Source organism: Narcine bancroftii, chromosome 5 (assembly GCF_036971445.1).
Source record: "Narcine bancroftii isolate sNarBan1 chromosome 5, sNarBan1.hap1, whole genome shotgun sequence".
Lineage (NCBI taxonomy): Eukaryota > Metazoa > Chordata > Chondrichthyes > Torpediniformes > Narcinidae > Narcine > Narcine bancroftii.
This window is the reverse complement of record NC_091473.1, coordinates 59,903,553-59,930,977: the sequence shown is the minus strand read 5'-3', so window position 1 is coordinate 59,930,977 and position 27,425 is coordinate 59,903,553. Positions and strand designations below refer to the sequence as shown.

Below are 27,425 nucleotides of genomic sequence, written 5' to 3'. Positions count from 1 at the left end.
TGCGTATTCTTGGAATCATGAGTCTTGTTGAGTCTGTTTGGCATCGAACACTGCAAGGCAGCAATGCAGTCTAGTGCCAGGAGTGTATTTCCAGACACCCATTTTTTCCCCATCCAGCTGAGTGCAGATGCAAGCATTTCAGCTTTGTTCCTTTATTTCCTGTACCCCCTACAAATTTCCTGGAATGATTTATTCCATCCCTCACCACCATTCCTCCTTGAGCAGAATGACAGGGTCTCACAGCTCCATAATTACTCAGTGCAATTGGTTCTCATCCAGGAATCCACTTGTCCTAATGCCACTCTGCTTGGAGGTTTTCCTAAGCAATTCTCTCCTCCCTGCACTGCATAGGATTGCGAAGAGCTGACTGCCTTCCAGGAATCTTGGACCAATCTCCTGGGCACTGCTCTGAACAGACCAGGCATGAGATTATTGGTGCATCAGCAAGAATTTAGACTTTTGCCATGAACAGTTGAGAAAAGGGGAAAGGGAGTGGCAATAATGGAAAAGGCTGCAGAACTGCTCAGTGGTGTTAGAGGTGAGGTCAAACAATGAAGCTTGTGAGGACCAAATTGGACCAGCCGTGAAAGCCTTGGGTTTGTGCCAAAATGCTGGTGATGGTTACAGTTCAGGACTTGCTTAAACCATGTCACAGAATCTCATCCAACCCTGCCTAAAGGAAATTGCTGCTTTCAGTGACACAGCAGGACAGTGGTACAGTGCTTGGATAGTGAAATAATTGCAATATAAATAATTCAAATACAGGGCTCTAAATCACAGTAAAATGGGCCAACTTTACATGAAACTTACAAGAAGGGGAGTTCCTTAACCAGCATAAGTGTTTGTTTTCAAGAATTCCCATTATATTTATACGGCTCTTATTAGAATTCACAAGAGCAGATGTTGTTTACTGTCAGCTGTGCTCTTTGATCTAAAGTGAACTTCCCTTCCTTGTGCCCCTACACAACCTAATCTTGATGGACCTTAGCCCACCCTTCATCACCAGCTTTGGCTTGTGCCATGATCATTTAGATCAAGACCTCATTACATCTGTGGTTCAAACATCAGCTCAGAAGCCAAGGTTCAAAGGCAAGGTGTAGATGATGGCCTTTGACATAAGGCGTCACATCAAGGAACGCTGAAGGAAATGGTAACTGAGCATTACCCTAAAATGGAAAGTCCTGGTAACGTGGGGAGAGACCAATTGCCTCTCCATAAATATGGTTGGACCTCACGGTTAGCCTAGTGGTGTGTGCATGCTGTTGCTGTGCCAGTGATCAGGACTGGGGTTTGAATGTCTGTGTGGATTTTCCCCGGGAACTCTGGTTTCCTCCCACCATTCGAAACGTATTGGTGGTTGTAGGTTAATTGGGTGGCACAGGCTTGTGGGCCAAAATGACCTGTTACTGTGATGTATGTCTAAATTTAAAATTTACTAACATTGTGCGTACAATAACATCTGCCTATCTTGGTTCTTGACTCCTGATTCCTCGAGTTTTTCCTCATCTCATCAAGGCATAGATCAGCAATACAAGCTCTTTCCTTCCCTGGATGTCTGCAAGTCAAAGTCTAATGTGATCTGGGCTAGGGCAGACCCTCCATTTCACATTCCAGCCACCACACCTAAAGGTTTCCTCTCCTCAAACTGCACTGCAAGGACTTGTCACAGCTGCTTTAAGAGTGCAAGCTCAACCCACAATCATTGCACTTGTGCAACCTTTCAGGACAAGGGCAGCTGGTGCATAGTGTGACAGAGTATATAGATATGTTTTGGGAGATAAATTGGGAAAGGTTTGTTACAGTAGGTTACATATAAACACTTTAAAACAGATCTTATTTTAAATACTGGAGCTCTGCTCATGCTAGACATATCAGCCCCACAGCCTTTGCAAGAGCTTTGGAGAGTGCCCAAGAGACTTCATTAATAGATTGTTGTTTACAAAAAAGCAACAAATGAAAGATCTTTTTGTAGCTGCAGATTGTCTGGAGCTGTTGTAAGAAGGTCATGTTGTTTGGCAAGCAGAGAGAGTCAAACAGGCTTTTTCTCTAAGAGAGAGAGAGAGAGAGATCAGTTCTACTGTGTTACAGCCAGCAACAGCAGTTGGGACTGGAACAGGACTAGCTGGCAAGCTTGTGGAAAGCCTCATTTGGAAGATGGGTTGTGAGTTCTTAATTCAGCCTGGTCAAAGCCCTTGTGGATCATGCAAGAGGAGAGGACTGGCTGTCTAATGTTTCACTTGGAATAAGTAAAACAAGAAGGAACTCTGTGGTGACCTGAAAGAAAAAGGTTATCATCTGGAGAACCCTGAGGCAGCAACCATTTACCTTTCAAGCCCCAGAGCCTGGTGAACTTTATAAATGTTAAATTCTGTGCAGAGTATAAGAATTGCCTGCAACCAGTGAACTTGGAGGAATGAGAAGTGAGATTGGGCTGTGAATCAAAGAATGTTTCTGAACTTACACACACATTACACGTACACTTTGAATTAGAAGGGGGTTAAGTTAGGTTAGTTAAGTCAATAGTAATAAGTTAAAGTGTGATTCTGTTTTCATGTTTAAAGATAATTAAAAGCACACATTTTCATTGGGTTCTCTAACCACCTGCACTGTGTGAGTAGCTTCACTCGGAAGGCAATTGTCTAAGAAGACAGTTCACCACTATCTTAGCATGCATTTAAGGAGAGAAAAACCATGCTTGCCTTGCCAGCGACATTTATATACTGTGAATGAAAAATAATAGAAACCTTTGATGGTTCAAAGCAGAGTTTCCTCTCTTCTTCATGAGTCAACTTGAATGGACAAAGGATGTATCACCCTCAGTGCATTATTGCAATCTAGATTTTGTACCATAGGTTCTATAGTACAGAACTTGAACAATAAATAACTCCATTGGTTTTGAAGCCATTTTAGACATTGCAGAAGTCAAAGAAAATTATTTATAAAAATAAAATTGTCCTTACTGGTGTGACATGCAAATATATGCCCTACCCTTTCCTTTCCTGTAAGCGAGCTATTCCCTCCCCCATCACCTCAGCTTTCTTCTCTTCTACCCTCTCACCTTTTAGCCTGTGCTCATTCCTCTGCCCCTTTCTGCCTCTTCTCCTCCTTTCGCCACACCCCACCTTTTTATTTAAGCATCTGGTTGTTTTGATTGTGCCTAACAAAGGGCTCAGGCCTGAAACATTGGTACCCTTTACTTCCTGTGAATACTGCATGACCTGCTGAGTTTCTCCTGCATGTATGTGTTTTATTCTCGATCCCAGTATCTGAAGACATTCTTGTTCAACTAACATGCAAATTCTTTGATGGAAATAACACCAGCATGTTTTCCTGCAGGGTATTGTGTGCACAGGACTGCTGCAGTGGTATCCAGAACCCCACCTTATGCATTGTATTCAATCTTGTGAGGTAAGCTTCTCTATTTCATTACATCCATGATCTCGTCCCTGATGTCACTTTCCCATTCTGCTGTCTTTCTTTGAAGTTGCACTGGATGTGACTTTGCCGATGCCATCTCCCTTTTAGAGCCCCACCATGCTCGATGTCCTATTCAATGCTGTGGCAAGAGAAGAACATAAATGTATCACCTTGGACTCTTGAGCATGGCTGGGAATGCAATGGAATGAGAATGTCTCTGCAGGGTTAGAATTACAAGGGACCAAATCAGGCACTTGGTGTACAAACTATTCAGATTTGATGCAAAATAAGTCATGTTATTCAATCAAAATGTGACACAAATATTTAGCATAACTTGGTGAATTTGCTAGAAAAATGCAAACAATGTGCACAAAGCACAAAATTTATTAAAAAATTGATATTTGGAATCTGGTTTCTGTTTTTAAAAAGGTTAAAAATTCTCATGCTGGCAACAAAAGATTTTCTGGGCATCAAGGAAGTGAGCTTATCTTATTGAATGCCATGACTCTCCATCTCTCTTTTAACATCAGAAAAGCCATCTTGAGGATGCAGAAAATCATGAAATATGGTCTTGAAATTTGCAGCTCCTTGGTGTGGAATTCATCCTTGTGATATCTGATGTGGTTTTATGAAATTCGGAGAGGCATCCTGCCTGTGCTTTCTAAACGTGGGTGAAAATAGCTGAAACTAATCAAGAGGTCTTGGATTTTTCCATTTTTAAATACAGCATTGCATTCTCTTAGATTTACCTCCATTCTCCATGCTTCAGTCACTGGAAATTGTTGCAATACCTTTTATTAAATTCACATAATTCAAGTATTTTAAATGTGCTGTGATACTTCCTCCTGAATGCCTTTGACCATTTGGAGCTTCACGCTCCCAGTAGTGCAGGAGTGATCTCCATTGTGGCTTCTATCCAACAGCTATCTCTCCCAGCACAAGTAATCAGCTGCACTGGGACAGACTCCAGTTCTTTTAGATATAGCAGTTGATGGGATCTGAGTCAGGAGACCTGAGGTCTCTCTGAACCCAAGGACTTCATGTGCTTTCCTCCAATGAAACATTGCAGACATGAATGGGTTGTGGCCAGTAGCTCTGATGGGGACTGGTAGTGTTCAGCCTTCCCTGCGTCCGTTGGTCTGGAGCCTCCATGCCAGGGTGTCTATCCTTCTGTGTTAGAGTAGTACTTGTGATATAGAATCAATGTCCTCAAGGAGCAGGGTGATAATGACTCTGGTCTTTGGGTTCTGTAAAGAAGCAGCCCCTTGGATGTTGTCACTGATGGATGGCCGACGTGATTGGGAGTGTTTCAGGCTTTAATGCCATTGTGATCACCAGCCAGGTGACTCAGGAGCATCATCGGCAGATTTAATGTGGTATTGCACTTAAGGCTGTGTTAGCATTTGGAGCAACTTTGTTCAATGTGCCGAACACTTTTCTTGTCCTGGTTCCCTCAGGACAAGACATCTGCAGCTCTCTGATCAAATAATGCTGCACGGTTTGCTGATAGGTCAGTGCCCACAAAATGGATATGTTTTAAAGTAGCAGTGACAATGGGAGGTGAAGGAAAACTCATGCACAGAGGTATTAGCCTGGTGAGCATTTCAAGCAAGAAGCAAAGTCTGCAGATGCTGCAAGTCTGAAGTAAATGCAGAGGATGCTGGAGATGACCAGCAGTCAGGCAGCACGTGAGGAGAAGGAAACCATGAGGCCCCAAACTGAAGGAACCTTCATCAGAACAAAAAAATGCTGAATCACAGTGTGTATTACAGTGTAGACAAGGGGAAGGGAGGATGGAGGATGAAGAGGAAAGGTGCAGGGGGGAGAAGGGTGGAGGAGGAGGGGTATCAGTGCCAGGGTAGTGATATGGTGACTGATGTCTGTGAACAATAGAGGTGCTGACTGGGGGGGACGCAATGGCTAGTTAGTCACATCTGATCTGTCTGGGTGATGTACATAGAAGGAGATAAATGAGCTCAGAAAGGATCAGAAAAACAATCCATGCTGGAACTGGAACACCTGAATTCTATGGGTGCTGTAACTATGAAATACAAGTGACCTCTGGAAATACTTCTCAGGCCGTGCAGTGTCTGTGGAAAGAGAAAAATGATATGAAAATTTTGGGAGGCACTGCAGGATTGAGCCAGCAAGGATTCTGGTGGAAGGGGGAGATGTCTCTGGTAACATTGTTAGTTTGCTCTACAGGTCTGTTTCACTCTGCTGGCAGTTTCTGTCAGTGAGACTGACCTGGCATGCCCTTACTGGGATGTAAAGGCCCTCTCCATGACAGACCCCTCTCCATGCGGGACCAACCAGATGAACAAGACAGGATCAGTTGTAAACCAAACAACAGAAACAGCGTGCAATACATATAACTTTGTAAACCAACAAAAAGGTGGGCACGTGTTGAGATTCCTTCTTTGTCACTTGTTCCACATCTTTCACAGTGATTTGCAAAGGTGAATAGGAATAAGAGGATGAATAAATCTTTGGACCTTTGAACCTGTCCCTTCATTCATCAAGGAACTCAGTCCATTGACTCCCACCTCCTTTGTGCTCTGAACTTGTTAAATGACTGTCCTCTGTGGGACAATCTCCAAGATTGGAAAAGCACAAAATCTATGGATGGTAGAAGTCTGAAATAAAGCAGAAAGTACTAGACATCCTCAGCAAATTAGGTGATATCTGTATTTCAACATTGGTTTTAAAAGGCTTCTGCAAAGTTAGTTGAACTCCAGGTACCAAAGGCCTGACTTGTACTGGCTCTCAAGTAGCTGGTGAGAGGGAAAGCACCCCTGTCACATGTGGTAAACTGCTTGGTTGAGTTGAAAAGTGACAATCTATAATTATCTGACCAGAATTTATCCTGCAGAATGGATGGTAAAATATCGGACTAGAATTTGCTGAGAGATGCCAGCAACATGCTCGTGTTTCCTGGTGTGACTACTGCAGTGTTCTGAATGAAGCAGAAGTCCCGAACTGGCTGAAGGCTCTCGCCTGATAATTCACAGCTGCATTCATGGTACTCCGAGGTCGAGGTTGAACTTGCTTCGGTTTCCCAACAGTTCTGGTGAAGAATTTGCTGAGTGAATCTTCGTAAATGAGATCTGCTGCAGGTACAGCTGCTTATTCATTTGAATGGAGAAGAATACTTGCCAGGTCCAGAGAAACTAGAATGTCATTTTGATTTCATTGAATTTTTTAAAATTTAGACATGAGCCTGAGCCACCCAATTAACAGCCCCCGCGTTTTGAATGGTGGGAAGAAATCGGAGCACCTGGAAGAAACCCATGCAGCAACTGAATAAACATACAAACTCCTTAGAAACAGGGCCGGATTTGAACCTGAGTCACTGGAGCTGTAACAGCATTGTGCTAGCTGCAACACTATACGTGTCATGGTATTAAAAAATTAAGTTTGCTGAACATTTTTAATACTTTAGGATTGCATTCTTTTAATATTTTTTAGGATGTTTTGAATCTTTGAATTTCTTTTGCTGAATATCATGGTTTTTGAGAAACATTCAGCGTAATTAGTGGATTTCACTGCAACCATAAAATCTCACTGCAATATCTCACAAAGTAAAAGACTTGAAAATGTAATGTGAATGAACTTCAGTGGAAATGTGGGTGAAAGGATACAATCAATGATCATGTTTAATGCTTGTGTGAATTTAGCCATTTAAGTGAGAAAATTGCTTCCAAGGATGTCGGCTTCAAAACAGTCCTGGATTCATGGGAATTTTTGTACTGATAATTAACACTGTAGGTGACTCCATTATTCTCACTGTTGAAGATAATGAGGTCTCATACTTTCCCATTGTTAGTGACTGTAATGGATGTGGATTCATTCTCAATCATCATTTGATGAAATGCTTCTCATTTATTTGTGACACATTTATGAAGAATACTTTTTTGGGAATGGATATCCTGCTGAGTTGTGGAATGGTAGTAAATAGTTGATTTTTTTTTTGGAGTTGCAGGTAGGTCATTCTGAGCAAGGATGAATGATTTCTTTCCAGAGGATGTTTGTGAACCTGATGGAGTTTTAGATAAATTTAGCAGTTTTGTAGTCACCACAATTGTGTCCAAAATATGTGGCAAAATAGTCAGATAGGATGTGTGCCTTGGAGTTTTGCAAACATTTAAACTAATGGTGATCTGCTTTTATTTGAAGTTCTAAATATTCAAGTTTTGTCATCCTGATTCAGGAATAAGAAATTATAGGCTTAGGATGACTGAAGGCAGCAAATGTTGTGATGCTGAGTTACTGTTCTCAATAATGCAAAACTTTGGAAGTTTGATACCTTTCCATTTTATGACAAAGTGAAAAAATACAGCCCCTATTTTTATTCATCCATTTTTAACGACTGGATCACTGGCAGTGTTTTCATTTCCTATCCATCCGGTTTGCTCTTAGAAGATGTGTCACCTTGACCCAATGCAGTTCCCCTTGTGATTGTATCCTTTGGTGCTGCTGAGGAGGGAGTTCCAGGATTTAGATGATGTAGGGCTAGTGATGGGTTTCCAAGAGCAGGGAACATGCACGTGGTGGTTGCCAACTGTGTCTGAAATCCTTGTCCTTGGTGCTTGAGATTGGCTTCGTCTGCGCTGGAGCGACCAAGTCCCTCTTGGTGATGGATGTTGTACTGCACCAGACAGGGCACACTTCAGAATTACAATCAGAATCAAAATTTATTGTCGTGAACATATCATGAAATTTGTTGTTTTGAGGCAGCATCACAGAGCAAATATTTATATAAACCACTTTACAAAATAATTAAAAATGGTGCAAGAAAAAGAAAAAGTCAAGTAAGGCAGTGTTTGTGGTTCATTCAGGAATCTGATGGAAGCAGGGAAGAAGCTGTCCTTGTGCCGCTGAGTGCTTGTCTTCTGGCTCCTATACCTTTTTACTGATGGTAGCAAAGTGAAGAGGGCGTGGCCTGGGAGTTGGGATCCTTAACGAGAGAGGATGCATCTTAAGACATCCTCTCTTCTTAGATATCCTTGATGGAGTGAAGTCTGGTGCCTGTGATGTCGCAGGCTGAGTTAACAACCCTCTGGAGCTTTTCTTCTCCTGAATGTTGGCACCTCTATATCATATAGCATTGCAACCAGCTGGAATGCTCTCCACAGTACACCTATCGAGAGTCTTCGGTAACCTACTGAATCACTTTAAACTCCTCACAAAGTATACCCACTGGTGATCCTTCTTTGTGATTGCATCAACATGGAGGCTCTAAGACAGATCCTCGGAGATGTTGACACCCAGGAATTCTGGACCCTCTCCACTGCTGACCCCTTGATGAGAACTAGTTATCCTGATTTCCTCCTGAACAATCATCTCCTTGGTTTTATTAATGTTGAGTGCAAGCTTGTTGTGACACCACTCAAATTACCTGATCTATCTCCCTCCTATACGGTTCCTCATCGCCATCTGTGATTCTGCCAACAACTGTGGTGTCATTGGAAAATTTGTAGATTGCGATTGTGCCTGGCCACACTGTCATGGGTGTACAATGTTGTATCCTCACCAAATCGTTCAGGATTTTTCCCAAGCAGAAGCACTGGATGAACAATGAAATCCCAGAACCTGTTGAAAGCCAGATCACAGGTATTTAAGTCCAGAGATCCAGATCAATTAAAAAGGAGCAGAGCAGGTATGACCTATGAAAAGCCATCTCCCAGGTAAAGTAGAGATTCAGGATGAAAAGGAAAATAACGAAGGTTACCCGATAGTTTTGGCAGGGCCTAAATGACATATCTACTATAAAACCAAATCTGGTATGGAGGCAGATGGAAAAACCTCACTCCCAGAGGAACTCAATGCTGTCTACACCCGATTTAACCACAGTAACAGGGAAATACCACCCCTCCTCAACCCACATCCCCTGATGAGCCCAATCTCTCCATATCCGAGAATGACGTGCGAGCTGCCTTCAGGAGAGTGAATCAGAGGAAAGCATCCAATCTGGACGGCGTAACCAGCTGAGTTTAAAAAATCTGTACTGACCAACTTACTAATATATTCATAAATATCTTCAACATTTCATTCCACCAGAGCATGGTTCCCACCTCTTTGATAGAGCATAGTAACCTGCTTAATGACTATTAACCACTAGCGCATACATCAAAAGTGATGAAGTGTTTTGAAAGGCTGGTATTGAAGAATATCAGCTTCTGTCTGAGTGATGACATGGATCTGTTCCAGTTCACCTATTGTAGCAACAGGTCTACAGCTGATGCTATCTCACTGGATCTGTACAAAACCCTGGAACACCTGGACAGCAAAGATGCATTCATCAGGATGCTCCTTATCGACTACAGTTATGCATTTAGCACTATCATCCCCTCAAAATTGATAAGCAAACTCCAAGACCTGGGAATCAGTACCCCAATGTGCAATTGGATCATGGATTTCTTCACCTCCAGATCACAATCAGTGAGGACTGGTAAGAACATCTTCTCCACCATCTCCATCAGTACCAGTGCACTACAGGGCTGCATTCTTAGCCCCCGGCTCTACTCACTTTATACCTACAACTATGTAGCTCAGTACGAAGATACCACAGATGTAAGTTGTATAAAAAGAGATGATGTGTCAGCATGTAGGGGGCAGATTGAAAACTTAGGTGAATGGTGCACCAATAACAACTTTGCAGTCAATGTCACCAAAATCAAAGAGCTGATTGTTGACTTCAGGAAGGGAAAACCAGAGGAATACAATCTAGTGATCATTTGGAGATCAAACGTGGAGAGGGTGAGCAAATTTAAATTATTGGGAGTCACTTTCTCGGAAGATCTTTCCCAGAGCCAATGCACTAATGGCATCATGAAGAAAGCACATCAGCATTGCTATTTCTTCAAGAGTTTGTGAAGATGGAAACCCTGGCAAACTTCTACAGATGTGTGATGGAAAGTGTGCTGACCGGCTGCATCACAGTCTGGTATGGGAACACCAAAACCTCTGATCATAAAGCCCTCTAAAAAGTAGTGGACACAGCCCAGGACATTACAGGCAAAACTCTTCCCAACATAGAGAACATCTACAGGGAATGTTGACGTTGGAGAGCAGCAGCAAACATCAATGATCCACACAACCCAGCACTGCTACCATCAGGAAAGAGGTATAGGTGCCTCAAGACTCCACCACCAGATTCAGGAACAACTGATACTCCTCCACCATTGGACTCCTCTACAACAAACTCAATCAGGCACACAATCATAAAAGCAAAATATAGAGGAGCAGAAATATAGGACTTTTGGCCCATCAAGTCTGTTCTGTCCTTTCATCTTGATGCATCTTTCAAAGAGGTGGGTGCCATGCCTTGGTCGAGTAAAATGTGAATATATCCATGAATACATTGGTAAGTTGGTCAGCACAGATTTTTTTTGATACTCAGCCCCATTTCCCATAACCTTTGATATCCTGACTATTCAGATACCTATCAATGTCTGCCTTAAATACACAATGACTCCACAGTCACCCTTGGTAGCAAATTCTAGAAGTTCACCACTTTTTGGCTAAAGTATTCCTCCACATCCATCCTGAAATTTGTGCCCTCTTGTCTGAGACCCCTCTGCCATGGGAAACAACTTTGCCACATCTACTCTGTCCAAGTTTTTAAACATTCAAAATGTTTCTATGTGGTCCTCCCTCATTCTTCTGAACTCCAAGGAGTACAGACCAAGAGCCATCAAACGTTCCTCAGATGCTAATTCTAATATGCTAAGCATGCTTAATTCCTGGAGTCATTCTTGTGAATCTTCTCTGAACCTTCCCTAATGCCAGCACATCCTTTCCTAAATAATGTGTTTAAAACTATACCCTGTATTCCATGTGAGACCACACCATTGCCTTATAAAGCCTCAACATCACATCCATATACAAATATAGTTTGAATTGTGCCTGTCCTGCAGTTGCCCTTGGAAACTCGTAGATACAGACCATCTATAAGAAGGTTGGCCTTCAGTTCCCTCCTTAAATGACTTGCCTTTCACCTTAAACCTGTGCCCTCTGGTTCTAGAATAATTTATTCTGGGGAAAAGACTGTGGGCATTCAGTTTATTTGTGCCCCTAATTTTGTAGAGCTCTATAAGATTACCCCTCTTCCTCCTATGCTCCAGAGAATAAAGACCTTACCTGTCCATTTCTCACTCTCATTCAAACCCTCTCATCCTGCTAACATCTTGTTGAATCTTTCTGAACCCCTTTTAATTTAATTTATAGTTGGGTGACCAGAACTGCACACAGAGCTCCAAATATGGCCACATCATTGCTTTGTACTGTTGAAAGATGAAGCTTCAATATTTTTACCCAATACCCCACTCAATGAAAGGCAGCTGACCAAATACCACATTCACCATCTTGTCCAACTGAGATGGCTCTTCTACAGATCTCTGCACCTGTAATAACTGTAAAATGTGCTTGTTGCATTGATGAGAGGTTTAAAGGTTGTGGGTTGGTTTGTGATCAGATCCATCTTTAGTGACACAAGTTTGGTTTAAAGTCAATGAATAGTTTGAATTACAATGCACACTGTTTGCTTTCCTCAAAGTATTTTTGGTGATAAATTGTCAATGAGATTTGGTCAGGAGGCACACCAACTGATGGTAAAACTGGTGTCAATTGAGCTTGACCAGGCATTTGGGGAAACTCATCCTCCGCCAATGAACAATGCTTTGTCAAATCAAGCACTCTGAGATCAATGAGCATGTATTGTGGTGTCTTACATTTGGCATTTACAAGAGAGATTGAATTTCCAGACTTTTTGCTTTTAGAAAAAGCTCTGATTGTACAGATGCCAGTGATACCACTGTCTCATTTTTTAAAAAAACACTGATCCAAGTGTGATGATTCCTTTTTGTATACCAAGATCTCGTGTTCAGAGTAATTTAGAATATGTTAATTTGAATAACCATTCATTTGCCGCTGATCTTTTGGGGCTTCATTTTTGGAATTGTGCAGTGAACTGGGATTCACTGGTAGTGTGTTGTGCTGATGGCTGGCCCCACCTCCCAGCTCCATCGGCTCACTTATAACCCTGATTTCCTGCCTAAACCCAGAATCCTTCTGAAGACTATTGTGAGACCCTACCCTTAGTTATAAGCTAATTAAATCATTTGTTCTCCCTCTAGTCATGAGAGCTTTTATTTGCACTACAATTTTATCAGCTTATTCCCTAACGATGGATGCGCTACTCAAGCCAGGTATGCTACTGATAGACCTTCCGTCCCCCGACACTGTTGAGGAGTTCACATGCTGGCTAGACTGCTTCTAGGCCTTCCTGAGCGTGACAAGAGACGTTTTCCACACCAATGAACTCAGGAGGTCTGCACTTGTTTCGAGGGTAGGAACAAAAGGGAATGCAGTCATCATGGACTGCTCTACATATGACGCGGCCATCGAGGCGTTGAAGGCTAGGTAACTGAAGTCAAAAAATGAGGTCCTAATGAGGCACCAACTTGCTTTACGTCGCCAATGGCCAGGAGAGACCATCGATGATTACCTGCTGGATCTGTGGACGCTTCCCAAGAAGTGCAGGTACAAAGTGGCTACCGGCCATCTTCATGACGAAGATCAGATCCAAGACACTCTAGTCGTGGGAGTCTGCTTGAGGTACATGAGGCAGCGACTGCTCGAGTTGGGAAAGAAGGACCTGGCTAGCCACGTCAAGCTGACCAAATCGCTGGAACAAGCCAAGCTCGAGAATGATGACCTCGAAGCCAGCGAGCCCACTCACCCAGGTGACCCTTTACAAGGACCAGTTGCTCCCGCTACCCCAGCCCTAATGCCTGCCACTTCCCATGCTAGGGAGTGCTTTTTCTGCGGCAAGAGCCAACATCCCCAATCTCGTTGCCTGGCAAAAGTCTCACTGAGTTCCAGCTGTGGCAAGAAAGGACATTGGATGAGGGTTTGCCATGCAAGGGGAAGCCCAGGGAAGTCCATGGCCTACACCGCTTCCAGATCTGATTCCAGCCCCAAGCCATCTGCCCCCGAATTCACTTGAACCCACTTGCTGTGCGACACACCGACAAAGAGTAGTAGTGATGAAAAGGCTCGGTGGCCATCTTGCCATGATCCAAATTCAAACGGCACCATCATTGTCGGAGGAAGAAGGGTGGCCATCTTGCTGTGCCACAAGTTCGGTACCCTCTTACCCCTGCAGGGCAACTCAGAATGGTGGGGGCCACTTGAGTGAGGAGCATGGAGTCTCTGGGAACCTAGCATTTGGTCCTAGATCAGGACAGACGTCACCAGCTCAGCAACTCCATAGTGACTGTGAAGGTAAACAGATATTCCACTAAATGCCTAATTGACACAGGCTCTACTGAAAACTTAGACTCACAGACTGTGCAAGAGTACAGCCTGAAGATGTATCCTTCTAATTACTGCATATTTCTTGTGTCTTATTTGCATTCTACGCGTGTTTGACAACATTATGTAGTACATCTGTCATTTGAAGGGGGGAAATTCTGTAAATTTTTCTTAAATATATATATGCACTTGATGAATTGTTTGCTCTGATGTTGTTGGGTCTGGACTTTCTCTATCACTTTAAAAGCATGGCCTTGGAGTATTTTGGTCCCCTCCCCCCTGTAACGGTTCGGAACAGAGGGCCCCTAAAATCAGAACCCATGTCTAGACTCTCAACACTGAATATCAACCCCCAACCCCCCTTCCCGAATCTGTCCTCAGATTGAAAACCTATTGCTACCAAGAGCAAGAGGTACAGTACAGCAGACCGAGAGTTTATAAAGTCTGAGACACAACACCTGCTTGACGAAGGTACCATCAAACCTAGCACCAGCCCATGGAGTGTGCAAGTGGTAGTGGTAAAGAGGGAAAACAAGTCCAGGCTAGTAATTGACTATAACCAAATTATTAATCGTTACACACTCCTGGACACATACCCCCTCCCTTGAATTTTGAACATTGTGAATGATATTGCACAGTATTGGGTCTATTTGACCATCAACCTGAAAGCTACTTATCACCAGCTGCCAATCCATTTCGAGGCTAACGGTCATCTCTATCAATTCTGGAGAGTCCCTTTCGGTATCACTAACGTGGTTTCTATCTTCCAGAGGCAGATGGACAGAATGATAGATGAGCATGGATGAGCATGGATTGAAGGCTACCTTCCCCTACATGGTGTAAAATGGCCTCATTGGCCCCAATCCCGATAGGATGCGTCCCTTGTTAGAGCTCCCCATTCCCAGGACCACAAAGGCCTTGAGATGCCTGGAGTTTTCTCATATTACATCCAGTGGATCCCTCAATATGCTGTTAAGGTTTGCCCTCTCTTAAAAGCCACAAATTTCTTCCTCTTGGCTGAAGCCCAAATGGCTTTTAACTACCTCCGGAACCACATTGCGAAAGCCGCCATGCACGCAGTGGATGAGAATGTACTTTTCCAAGTGGAAAGTGATGCTTCAGACATAGCCCTGGCTGCTACCCTCAATCAGGCAGGCAGGCAGGCCATTTGCATTTTTTTGCAGACATTACAAGGCCATGAGCTCCTGAACCCATTGGTGGAAAAGGAGGCTCAAGCCATTGTAGAAGCCGTGAGGCACTGGTGACACTATCTGGCTGGTAACAGATTTACACTCCTCACTGACTTGCTCTCGGTCGTATTCATGTTCAATAATGTCATGAGGGGAAAAATCAAGAATGACAAGATTTCTAAGTGGAGGATCGAGCTCTCCACCTATAATTATGACATTGGCTATCGACCAGGAGTCCTTAATGACCCTCCAGATGCCTTTGCCAGAGGAAGCTGTGCCTCTGCACACACCAGCTAACTGCAGTATCTACATAATGAGCTCTGCCATCCAGGGGTTACCTGCATGGCTCCTTTTGTCAAGGCATGCAATCTGTCCTACTCCATGGAAGATGACAGGGAAATGATCATGTCTTATCAGGTTTGCACATAGTGCAAGCCGCACTTCTACTGCCCCACCCCGCACCCGATCAAGTCATCCAGACCTTTTGTGTGGTTCAGTGTCGATTTGAAGGGACCTCTCCCCTCCACAAAAAGGAACACTTTCTTCCTCTCTGTCATTGATGAGTACTCCCGCTTCCTGTTCACCTTTCTATGTCCAGACACGTCCACTTTGTCAGTCATAAAGGCCCTAGATTCCATTTTCACTCTGTTCGGGTATCCCAGTTATATTCATAGCGACCAGGGCTCATCCTTTATGAGTGACGAGCTACATCAGTACCCTCTGGCGAGGGGCATTGCATCCAGCAGGACTACTAGCTACAACCCCTGGGGGAATGGGCAGGTTGAAAAGGAGAATGTCACGATCTGGATGGCTGTCAAACTGACCCTAGTCAAAAGACCTTCCAAACTCATGCTGGCAGAAAATCCTCCCTATGACGCTCCATTTAATGCGGTCGCTACTATGTACTGCAACCAACGCTACTCCTCACAAGCTCCTATTCAGTTTAGAAAGGTTGGCATCAGGAACTACACTCCCAACCTCCAGTCCTTCTCAGTAAGCACGACTGATCTCCTGGTGGAAAGGATGAAACTGCTCCACTCCAATCCCACGTATGCCTATGTGGAGTATCCGAATGGCAGAGAGGACACAGTCTCCATCAGGGACCTGGCACCCGCTGGAACAGAGGGTCTGTTGCCTCAAATGCCCTGCAAGCCACAGAGCTCATTCTTACCACCTCCAGTCAGGGCCTCTGGGGATCCTGTTCAGGAGGAAAGTGCACCTTTTGAGCCGGAGACCCAGCCCACCACTCCTCCCTCACAAGGGGACCAGGAGACCCAAGGAGTTCAAGGCCCCTGGTGCTAAGGCACTCCACTAGGATCTCCAGACCCCCGGACCACTTAAATCTGTAAATAACTGTACAGTTTTCAAAATTTTTTCTGAATCCATGTTATCTGTCTTCATTCATAGACCCTAAATTCTACAGGAAGGGGTGAATGCAGTTGACAGAGATTCACTGGTAGGGTGTTGTGCTGATGGGTGGCCCCGCCTCCTGGCTCCGCCCCCATCTGCTCACATATAACCCTGGTTTCCCGCCTAAACCCAGAAACCTTCTGAACACTGCTGTGAAAATCTACCCATAGTTGTAAGCTATCGAAAGTGTTTGTTCTCCTTCCAGTCATGAGAGCTTTTTATTCGTGCTTCACTGAGTTGGAGAGTAGCCAGAGAGAATGTATTCCTATTTCATTAGTTATTTTAACTGAATTTCTTTTTAAATTTTTAGAGACACAACACAGAGGAAGGCCATTTTGACCTACGAGCCTGCGTCACCCAAATACTCCAATTAATCTGCAATCCCCATGTGTTTTGGAGGGTTTGTAAGAAACCAGAACACCTGGGGTCACAGGGAGAAGGTATAATCTCTTTACAGACCACACTGGATTTGAGCCCAGGTCGTTGGCACAGCAATAGCATTGTGCTAACCTCTAAGTGGTTTTGAGCACATTCTTATGACAAGTCCACATATATATATATATATATATATATATATATGTGTGTGTGTATATGTGTATGTATATGTCTCTTCTCTCTCTTTCTCTCTTTGGCTTGGCTTCGCGGATGAAGATTTATGGAGGGGTAAATCCACGTCAGCTGCAGGCTCATTTGTGGCTGACAAGTCCAATGCGGGACAGGCAGACACGGTTGCAGTGGTTGCAGGGGAAAATTTGTTGGTTGGGGTTGGGTGTTGGGTTTTTCCTCCTTTGTCTTTTGTCAGTGAGGTGGGCTCTGCGGTCTTCTTCAAAGGAGATTGCTGCCCGCCGAACTGTGAGGCGTCAAGATGCACGGTTTGAGGCGATATCAGCCCACTGGCGGTGGTCAATGTGGCAGGCACCAAGAGATTTCTTTAGGCAGTCCTTGTACCTCTTCTTTGGTGCACCTCTGACACGATGGCCAGTGGAGAACTCGCCAAATAACACGATCTTGGGAAGGCGATGGTATTTATATGTATGTAATGTATATATGTTGGCATCCTTTTCCCATACAAAAAATGCATAGTGTATTTTCTTCTGACACTTGTGCAAATATTCTTCAGTTATTTGTTTTCTCCTGATTGCCATCTGTTTTCATCATTATGTTTCTCTTTATCTACTGTTTTTTTTAATAAACAGATGTTCACCTGAAATCTATTATTCCTTTACTAAGTTTTGGGGTAATGATAGGCAGATCAGTGAATTATGAATGGGAAATAATAGATGTGTGAAAGAGAATTTTTCATCTGAGCCTTTACTAAGATTCCTAATTGTATTGATTTGGCTGAGGCAACTCCCATGTGTTTTGGCCATGAAGCATTTTTATTAAGATGATCCAAATTAAAGCATCTGAACAACAATATTTAAAAGATTCTACATACTCTTAAAGTGAAGAGGTAAATCCTGCTTCATAATTTTGAGGTAATTTCATAAAGTGACAGCAACTCTGGTCCAAAGGTGGACACAAACATCAGCAGGACATTTTGGAAATACTCGGCAAGTCAAGCAGCAACTGAGAAGAGAAAAGGAGAATCAATAACCCAGTTCAAGGATCTTTGATTAGGAATTATCCCAGAATCGCTGCACGTCTTTTACCTCACATTTTGCCCTCATTCATCTCCCTCTCGTTACACCTCCTCCAGACAGATGAGACATGATCAATGAGCCTTACCATCAGTGAGCACCAACACCACCAGTGACACTGGTGATTTCCTGTTGATCACAGGTAGACATTTTGTTTTCCATACTTACACCCTGTTCTCCAAAAATTGTTTGCTCACAGAAAGGCCATTGTACTGAGATATTACATGTGTTTCTCGCTTCACCAATGCTGAGTATTTCCAGAATTTTGTGTACTTTTATTCCAATTTCAGCTTCAATGGTCGTTTGCTTTTGAAAAGCTGATGTTAACAAGATAGTCAGAAATGGGAGGCTGGAGTTAAGGGATTATAACACACTTGACCCCAAATTCTCAGGGACCAATAATCAAGAACCGGAGTAGCATCAACTTGGAGTGGAAAGGGCCTGTTGTGGTAAGTATGCTCTTCTCAGCAAATCAGATTTGTGTAAAATTATACAAAGTAACTTGAGAAAGCAATGAGATTAAATAACAAGATGATAGATACACGTGAATTTGAAAAGGCTTCCAGGATAAAGCTTCGTAATGTGAAGCAACAATATTAGTGACATATTGCAATTATGCAAGTTTAGTTAATTGAATAGAAATGATTTGTCAATATGAAATAGCAGGAAGCAAATGGGAATGTAGGGGAGACACTTTCAAAGTCTCAGGTATGTACATAATAAAGTGGTGTTGTTGGGAGTGAGGTTTGGTATGTCTCAATGGCGAGGACTCTGAACACAGTTTTGATAGGGAAGGATTTTATTTACATAAGGCAAGTGTGGGAAATGGTAGCTGAGGCCACACACACACAAAACTTGTACATAAAATGATCAAGGAAAAATCACTACAATGCCCCACCACCCCTCAACTCAGTGCAGGCACAGTTCTATGCTACAAGGGACACTAATTAAATGTTCCCAACCCTTTTAACAGTGCACATCTTACCAAGTTTCTCCAGTGCCCTTCCCCACCTCGAGCCCGGGAGTGAAGCCAGGTGGTCCCAAGCTGGCAAAGAGGGAGAGAGAAAACAAACACATGGCACCTTTATAGTGCTGGAGGTTCCATCCCATGTCATTAGCAGAGACAAATGGCTCAGAGCAGGAGAGTTAATCAAATTACAACAATCAATGGCCCAAGGCCAAGTATAGGCAAGTTGGAGAGTCCAGTCCAGGAAATTTACATGGCACCCAACAGCAAGGTGTTCACTAATAGGTGGGGTGGAACCAAACCTTGATCGGCAGCTCATGTGTCCTCTGACTAGTAGGGGGCAGTGCTGTCACATGACAGCCAAAATCCTTCCCAATACAGGTGTCCATCATGGAGTTGAATTATTGGTCATGATCACAGGGTATTTGTTAACCAGCCAATCAACGTGTTCCTTTAACAGAAAGTATAATTGGGAATTGGAAGTGCCTTAAAATCAGCTGTTTTGTGAACCAGATGTCTCTGCGATGGCACATTTGGGAAGATGATTTGAAGATTTGGGAAACTTAATATCAAAAAAATAATGGCAAATGTTTCTAGATTAGGAACAAAGATGATTCCGATACTTAAGGATTGCCTCTTGTTTATAAAAGGGGCCAAGGGGATTTGGGTTTCATCAGAGAGAAGTTTGAATTTGAACATGATCCAGATTATTTTTAAATGTTGAGAGATTTGGATGGTGTACACGTGAAGAGGTTGTTTAACTTGGACTGTGAATGTTGATATTTTGTGGCTTTGAAACATGTTTGATTTTGAATGTGGTCAAAACAAAGAAAATAATGGTGTGGACGAGGGTTTCTTTCAGAATCACAAATAGATCAGTGACACTGGTGTAAAATGCTGCACAGTGCCAAGAGACATGACCTCGGGATTTCTAGATCTTGGACTGTATTTTAGACCGCAAAATCCTTTTCAATCTAGTCTTGGACAGGTCATTGGATTGTTGAGTCAAACTGGAAGTTGAACAGGGTGGGGGTGTAACTTCAGGTTCACTCTTCTTATCTGTCCTTCACCAATTCTCACTTTTTCCTCATGCCTTTGTCCCTCCTCACCCCCAATCTCCACCCCTGCCCATTGGTCCATCTCTTCCCCCTTTACATCATCTCTCACTTTGGATCCTCCCCATCTCCCTCCTCCCTTCTACATTATATGCTTGCCATCTCCCCTTCCCAATTTAGTCTCAAAAGGATTCAGTCCCAAAGCATTGATTGTGCATTTCTCTTCATGGATGCTGCAAAACCTCCTGAATCCCTCACCACTACAGATTCCAGCATCTGCCGTTTGAGTGTCTACCCAGGGAGCATCGCACTTTCTAAATCTCTGTCAGCTAAGACCACATTGGGGATTCCGTTCCTTCAGTTTCTCCCATGTTTTCTGTTTCCTTCTGTTTTCTCCCATGTCTCGAACGTAACCTCAATGCCAAGGTAATCTCTTGTTCCAGTGTTTGTACCTTGCAGTCCCACCACAGGATGACAGGATACAGCTCAGATATGAACATAAGAGCTCAATTTCAACATTAGAAATCAAAAGATGGATCTGATTTGTTGATTTTTTTTTTCTCCAGCATTATTTTTCTCGTTGTGTTGCACTCAGTGTATTTGTTTTCAATTAAATTGTTGAACAAGACTAGATTTTAAAATGTATTTTGCATTCCTTAATTTTTTTTCACATCAAATTCCCATTCAGGATTGTTGGATTACAATTCAGTGTGACTTTTCAATGCAAATTCATCTTGTTTTTATCATTACTGATCAATAGTTAACAGAAGCAGCACAGTGCAGCTCTGCCAATTGAGCACGATCCTGTTTGATTTGCCGGACATTGTGTAGTGAATGCAAAATACCTCTTGTGCGGATTCTGTCCAGCAGACAGAAGTCGGTGAATACATCAAAAGGGCTGAGGTGTCTTGAAATAACAACCAAGCAAGTTCCAGAATAAGCCATCAACCTGCTGTGCTGAATCAATTAATACTAGATGGATATTCATGTGTGTCAAATGAAATATGTGGCAAATGATTCATTGTGACCCAGGGTCAGGTTCTTTTTTTTTCATCCTTTTTCATCTTGTCAGACAGAAAGCGAGCATTGGGCAAGCTGTGGGGAGTCAAAAAACCTGATGGTGTGTGGGAGAAAGACCACAATTCCTGCAGATCCTGACAAGGAGGAAGTGCAAGGACCGAAACCTATTTCAGTAACAAGCACCACAACCAGAGAGACAAATGTACTGGAGAAACTCAGCAGGTCATATAGCATGTATAGAAAGTGAAGGATAATAACGTTTTGGGTCTAGCCATCAGTTTCTCTTTGTTGTATGGATGCTGCGTGACCTCCTGAGTTTTCCTAGCATGTCTGTTTATTGCACTTGACCCCAACAGGTGAAGATTTTCTTATTTAACACCGTTACTTGATACCACTGGTCAAGAGGAACTGGAGAATCCACAGGTACAAGGATGATGGGGTTTGAGAGGAAACTATCTTGACCTAGATGGATAGGACATCTGAAGTCAAAATAAATTGCAACTCAGGATCATAAACCATTTTATTTTATTCACTTTCCTGCCTTGTGTAATGACTTCAGAGTAATCCTGATGCTTTTCTTTCAGCCAAGGAACTGTTAAACATAATGTTGCAACAGATAATCAGGTTTGCAAAAAAGCTGGTTTTGAAGTGGATGTTAGAGAGATGTAATTTTGGGAAGAATTTGAGTTGTGTACAGAAACAGGTCCTTCAGCCAAACTTGTCCATGCTGACCAAGATGGTATTCATCACCACTCCGATTTACCTGATTTGGGCCTAACCATTTGCAGGCACAGATTGACATGGTCTATCTAGAGGAAAGAGCAATGAATGGTCAGATGTCCACCAATGTTGTGTTCTCAGATAATTGTATGGATGGAGACAAAAGAGGAACAAGGCCACAATAAGCAGTAATACGAGGGACAGAGCCCGTGACCCAGGGTTGAATCATGAATTCTGCGATCTATCAGAAGTTTGTCCATTCTCTTGAGTACAATCGTTCCCTCCAAGTGCTTTGCTCTCCTCCCACGTCTCAAAGGCATGAGATTTTTGGTTAGTTAGCCAGAGTAAATTGTCCCCAGCATATAGGTTAGTGGTGGAATCTGCGGCCATTGATGGGAATCTAGGTAGAAGTGAAAACAATAATTCAGAATGAATGTAAATGAAGATTTGGTGGTTGGCATAGGTCGAGTTGGGCAGATGGGACTTTTTCATTGACTCACCACTCCCAGGTTCAAACTTTTCAAATAAGGGGATTTGGAGCCTGAGAAGGTGATGCAGTGAAACTGGTGGCATTAAGTGAAAAACAGTTTAGGCAAAACCTGTTCTGGTAACCAAAGCGTGAAAGTACATTGGAGGGGAAGCAGAGAGAGGGATGTGCATGGGTGAAAGTCAGCAATCTTTGACATGACATGGGCTGAGTTTGTTTGAGAAAGTCTCCTGGAGAAGTTGACCCAAAATGGGGCGAGATTGTCCCTGATGGTTTCTTGGAGGAGTTGACTGAACATGGTCTGAGGTTGTTCCAGAAGGTCTCCAGGAGGAGTTAATGATCTTCATTGATGGCTGTTCTTTCTGTCATGAACGAGAAAGAATTCACAAAACAATATTTGTAAAAATGCCTTTTTTGTCATGAGAAAACTGGTTTCATGTATTATTTTCACATGGTGTGCAGAAAATTCTCATACAAGACTTGTTCAGAGACTTCATGAGCGTGGCAGCAACCTTGATACAGCCAGTAATGATGAGTGGGTTGAAATTAACTTAAAAGCCAAAATAAGCAGTGAGTTCTGTGCCAAATGATGATTTCCTGTTCCAAAAACTTTGTGATCTGGGAGCATGTGGGCTTGCACCGTGTCCTCAGTTCGACAGATGGTGGAACTTGGAAGTGAACACAGCCCTTGGCTGACAAATCACTTCTTTCCCCACCTTGTCCTCTAGCTCAGATACAATTATCAGAAAAGATGCATGTATTTTTGCATTTTTTGTTGCTTTGCGAGTACAAAATATTATAATTGACTGCATTTGATGCCAATAAAAGGCACGTACTCTCTCATTTGTCCCACGTGCAGTGGGACATGGAAAATGAGGAGTAATATATTTCAGTACAAACACTGTAGATCCAGTTTTGGACTTTATGCATGTATTTGTGAACTCGAGATCACGTCTGCAGACTCTTATGTTTGGGCTGGTGAAACTGTTTGTCCACTTGTATAGTTCCTTGCAATGTCTTTGATTTGTTTGGAAGAAAGTCCAGTAACATTAAAGTTGAAAGGCACGTCTGTTTTTCAAATAGACATGAGCTTGTTATCTCTCTATAACTCCATCACAAAGTTTTGTTAATTTCAATTATTTCTCACCTGGAGAGTGACATCCACCAAAATAGACACAGTAAGTTGCAGATTGAGTTCATGTGGTTGATCCATGCTTCTCTGCAGCACTGATTGTACATCCCACTTCTCTCCTGTGAAGCAATTGTCGACCCTAATTATTTCAGGACTGAAGCTAACTGGTGCTCTTGTTGCAGCCTTTTCAAGGTGATGGTTGGTGTGATACAATCAACAACAGAGCTCATTGCCATTACGATGGAGGAGACTGCTGCCCATCAACACTTTCAACCAGAAAGGTGAGATTAGAGGTTAAACATGAGAAGCATGATCAGAATTTAGAGAGATATCCAGAGATTTTGAGTAATTGTTTGTTCACAAGCAGTTTTTATTTTCTCTTCATCCTGGTTGTACAAGTAAGCCATTAATAATATTGTGATCCCTTTACTGACACTAAATCTTTTGTATTGAATTAGAAAATTTGTCTTGCCCTAAACTAAACTTTCAATTGCACATTATTAAATCTGTTTAGCTTTTGCTACTTTCTTGTCCATCTACTTGACATCCCTATCCAATGTTCGTTTGTCTCAATTTCCACTTAGGTTCACCTCACCAGTAACTCTAGCTGCATTGAACACTTCATTCTCCATCTCTGAGATTAGTGTGGATTTAAAGAGCTGAATGCTGTGCATGGATCCCTGGGATATTCTGCTGGCCAACGCATGAAGCAAAAATTGTACTTTGTGATGTGCAGTAAATAACTTGAGAGGCTGAGAATGAGTCACTGATTCACAGGCTTTTATTCACAATCGACAGGGACCTCATCCTGTGCCCTGATCCGAGCTTTCTGGGGAAGGATCAACGCACTAGGGCAATGGTTCTCAATCTTTTTCTTTCCACTCGCATGACCTTATTCTCCATGACACTGCCAAGGATCACCAGTCAAGTAGAGCAGAAAACACACTCATTGTAGATCAGATTCAGACATTTGTCGGTGGTGAGGAATTTCTGGAGGTTCACGTCATGGTCTTGCAAGTTGTGGCCATGGATCATGATGTTATCCAGATATGAGAAGGTGGGATGCAGGTCATTTTAGTCTACCATCTGGTCCTTCTCCCATTGGAAGACATAAACTCCACTGGTGACACCGAAGGAGACCGTGAGGAAGTGGTAAGGTAACCATCCGCCTTGAAAGCTGTGAACTGGTGATCCTCAGGGCGAATGAGGAGTTGGTGGTAAGGTGGATTTCAGGCCTATTGTGGAGAACACATGCTACTGGGTGATTTGGTTGATCATATCTGTGATGTGAGGGAGGGGGTATGGATCCAGCTGTGTGTAATGATTAATGGTTTAACTATAGTTGATCACCATTCTGTGCTTACCCCTGCCCTTGACCACCACTACCTGAGCTCTCCAAGGCTTTAATAATCCCCTCATCCAGGAGTTGTCGTACCTCTGCCTTTTTGTGGCGATGGGCTTAGAGTTGGGGGTGACGTTGGCAAACAGCAGTGGGGTGTCGACGTGGAGGGTAGAGAGACCGTGCATCGGTTGGGCCAATGGGGGAGGGAGGGACAGAGCGGTCATTTAAGAATTGTGGGTAGCCAACCATGAGGGGTAGGAGAGAGCCGTCATATTGCATAATGACCCTCTTTAAGTAGTACTGGAAGTCTAGCCCCAACAGTACTAGTCCGCAGAGCTGTGGCATAATGAGGAGCTTAAATTCTCTACATGCCATGCCCCGCACAGTCAGCGTCGCCCTAGCGTAGCTATGGATTTCTGTGGAGTGAGACTTTGAGGCTAAGGTGACTTTGTAGGCAACCAGTTTTACCTCAAGGGAGTAATGTTGGACAGTGTCAGGATGAATAAAGCTCTGTGCTTCTGCTATCAAAAAGGCATTTAGTCACCTGTTCATTGATGGAGATGTCTATCATGGTGCAGGCAAGTTGGTGTGGGCTGTTCTGGTCCAGCACACTGAGGCCAGGGTTGGTCCGTGGTCCTATCCTCACTGACTCACCATCAGGGGGCATGATGACTCCCAGGAAGTTAGCAGCATCCAAAATGGCAGCCCCATGTCACAGCGTGGTTGACCCCAGACGATGCCGACGCCAAAGATGGTGGCTGCCATGCTGTGTATGTGGCGGCACTGGGGCTGGAATCCTGTGATCGACATACTCTTCCTGCATTTGGAGTGTGTGCGTCTCTCGCTGGGCAGTGTTTACGGGGGTGTTTTGCCTGTCCGCAGAAGTGGTGTTCCTGGGAGTCCGTGGCTGTGGTGGGCTCATTAATTGGGCACTGTAGAGTACCAGTGGCCTGTAGACCTGCGTCTCAGGATGGCAACCCCTGTGTGGACCTGTTAACAGCCCTCTGCAATGTGGAAACGTGCTATCTCCAGCAACTTTGCAAGATCGATCACCCCTTTTAAGTCTAACTTACTCTGCTCAAGTAACCGTTGGCACACGTAGTCAGACCTGATGCCTGCAACATGGGTATCCTGGATCATGTCCTCCATATCTTTGGCAGCCGATACTGCCTGGAAGTTGCACGCCTGCGTGAGTCCCTACAGGACCTAGAGGAACTCCTCCCCTGATTCGCTTGGTCACTGAATGCGGGTGGCCAGCATGTGCCTGGCATATACTTTATCATTCTCCCTGTATTGTCCCTTGAGTATATCCATTGCTTCATTATGTGGTGCCATCCCAGATCATTGGGAATATTCGGTGTCTGACCCGGGAGAAGAGAAGATACAATCTGTTTGCGTCAGTGGCCACGATGCCAGCTGAGTTTTGTAGCAAGATCTCGAAATAGCGTAGCCAGAGTTAGAAGCTGTCTGAGACATTAGGCAACTGTGGATCGATCACCAGCTTGTCAGGTTTCAGGAACTGGTCCATTATTGGATGAAAACAAAAAAAAATTATGAATAAAATTGACACAGTAAATAACTCAAGAGGCTGAGATGGAGTCACTGATCTACAGGCTTTTATTCACAATGGACAAGGACCTCATCCTGTGCCCCAGGTTTTCTGGGGAAGGGTCAGGGTGCTTGAGGCTTGAAACAAGGTCAAAGAGGGAGGGGCCAGAGGTACAGTCACAGAATGGGGTGGAACCAGGTAATCAGGAGTTCACCACACTCGTTTCCTGAGCAAATCTACAGCATGCACTACTATCCAATCTGGAATCCAGATGCTGGAGGAACTCAGCAGGTTAGATAACAGAAATGGTTAGTCAAGACTCGAGATAAAGGGTCTCAGAGAGAAGCATCGACTTGCAGTTTGCAGATTCCAGTCTCTGCTGCCTTTGTGTTTCTCTGCATTTGCTTTAAAGTATAGAATGTCAGGATCTGCATGGAGCCTGATTGTCATCATTTGAGTGGCATCCTTAATAAAACCAAATGCATAAGATACTTTGAGACTAGATTTTTAAACTAAATCTGATCCACAAATACATCTATGGTGATATGTAATTACACCACCAGGTCACCAGGGGTCATCTAGCAGTCCAGAGCTACAGTCTAGCCTTCCAGGTTCATCTTGCAGAGAGATAAGACCTCTTAGTGTACATATTAGTTTATTAAATTGTACTAACAATAACCACACCAGCAGTGCAAGTACAAGACAGCTTTAATAAACTAATATGTACACTAAGAGGTCTTGTCTCTCTGCAAGATAAACCTGGAAGGTTAGACTTTTGATCTGGACTGCTTTATATACAAGGTCACTGGGATGACTCCTGGTGACCAAGTGGCGTAATTACATATCACCACAACATCCACCCCATTTTAGTTAAGGATGTCTTGAAAAGTTGATAGATGCCTAGTGAAAAAGAGTTAGTGCTTTTTCGATTGAGTAAAGGAGAGTAAAGGACCGCCGCCTCCCCCTCGCTTTCGCCTGGATCGGGGCCGCCGCCGCCTACCTTCTGCTCGGACTGGGGCTGGGGCCGCCGCCTCCTTCTTTCTGCCCGGACTGGGGCCTCCACCTGCTTCACTCTGCCGAAGCCGGGGCCACCTCCTCCCCCTCGCTTTTTACATTTTACACCCCAGTTACACAGCAATAAGAAAGGGTGTGACTCGGTCAACCCCGTCAGAATCCAAC

At 43.5% G+C, this 27,425-nt stretch overlaps 1 protein-coding gene across 7 annotated transcripts in view; it reads left to right on the top strand.

The window, feature by feature from the left end:
- pappa2 (pappalysin 2) overlaps positions 1–27,425 on the top strand; it is a 406,366-nt gene that overhangs the window by 353,470 nt on the left and 25,471 nt on the right. For 4 of the 7 annotated variants that reach the window (XM_069937526.1, XM_069937524.1, XM_069937527.1 and 1 more), the window contains exons 20-21: positions 3,337–3,408; positions 23,538–23,636. In XM_069937526.1, the coding sequence (XP_069793627.1) occupies positions 3,337–3,408; positions 23,538–23,636 (171 nt within the window). Of the gene's footprint in view, positions 1–3,336; positions 3,409–6,289; positions 6,317–18,264; positions 18,424–23,537; positions 23,637–23,939; positions 24,078–27,425 lie in introns of those variants that run through there. The other 3 variants (XR_011357548.1, XM_069937525.1, XM_069937528.1) reach the window with 3 other exon arrangements.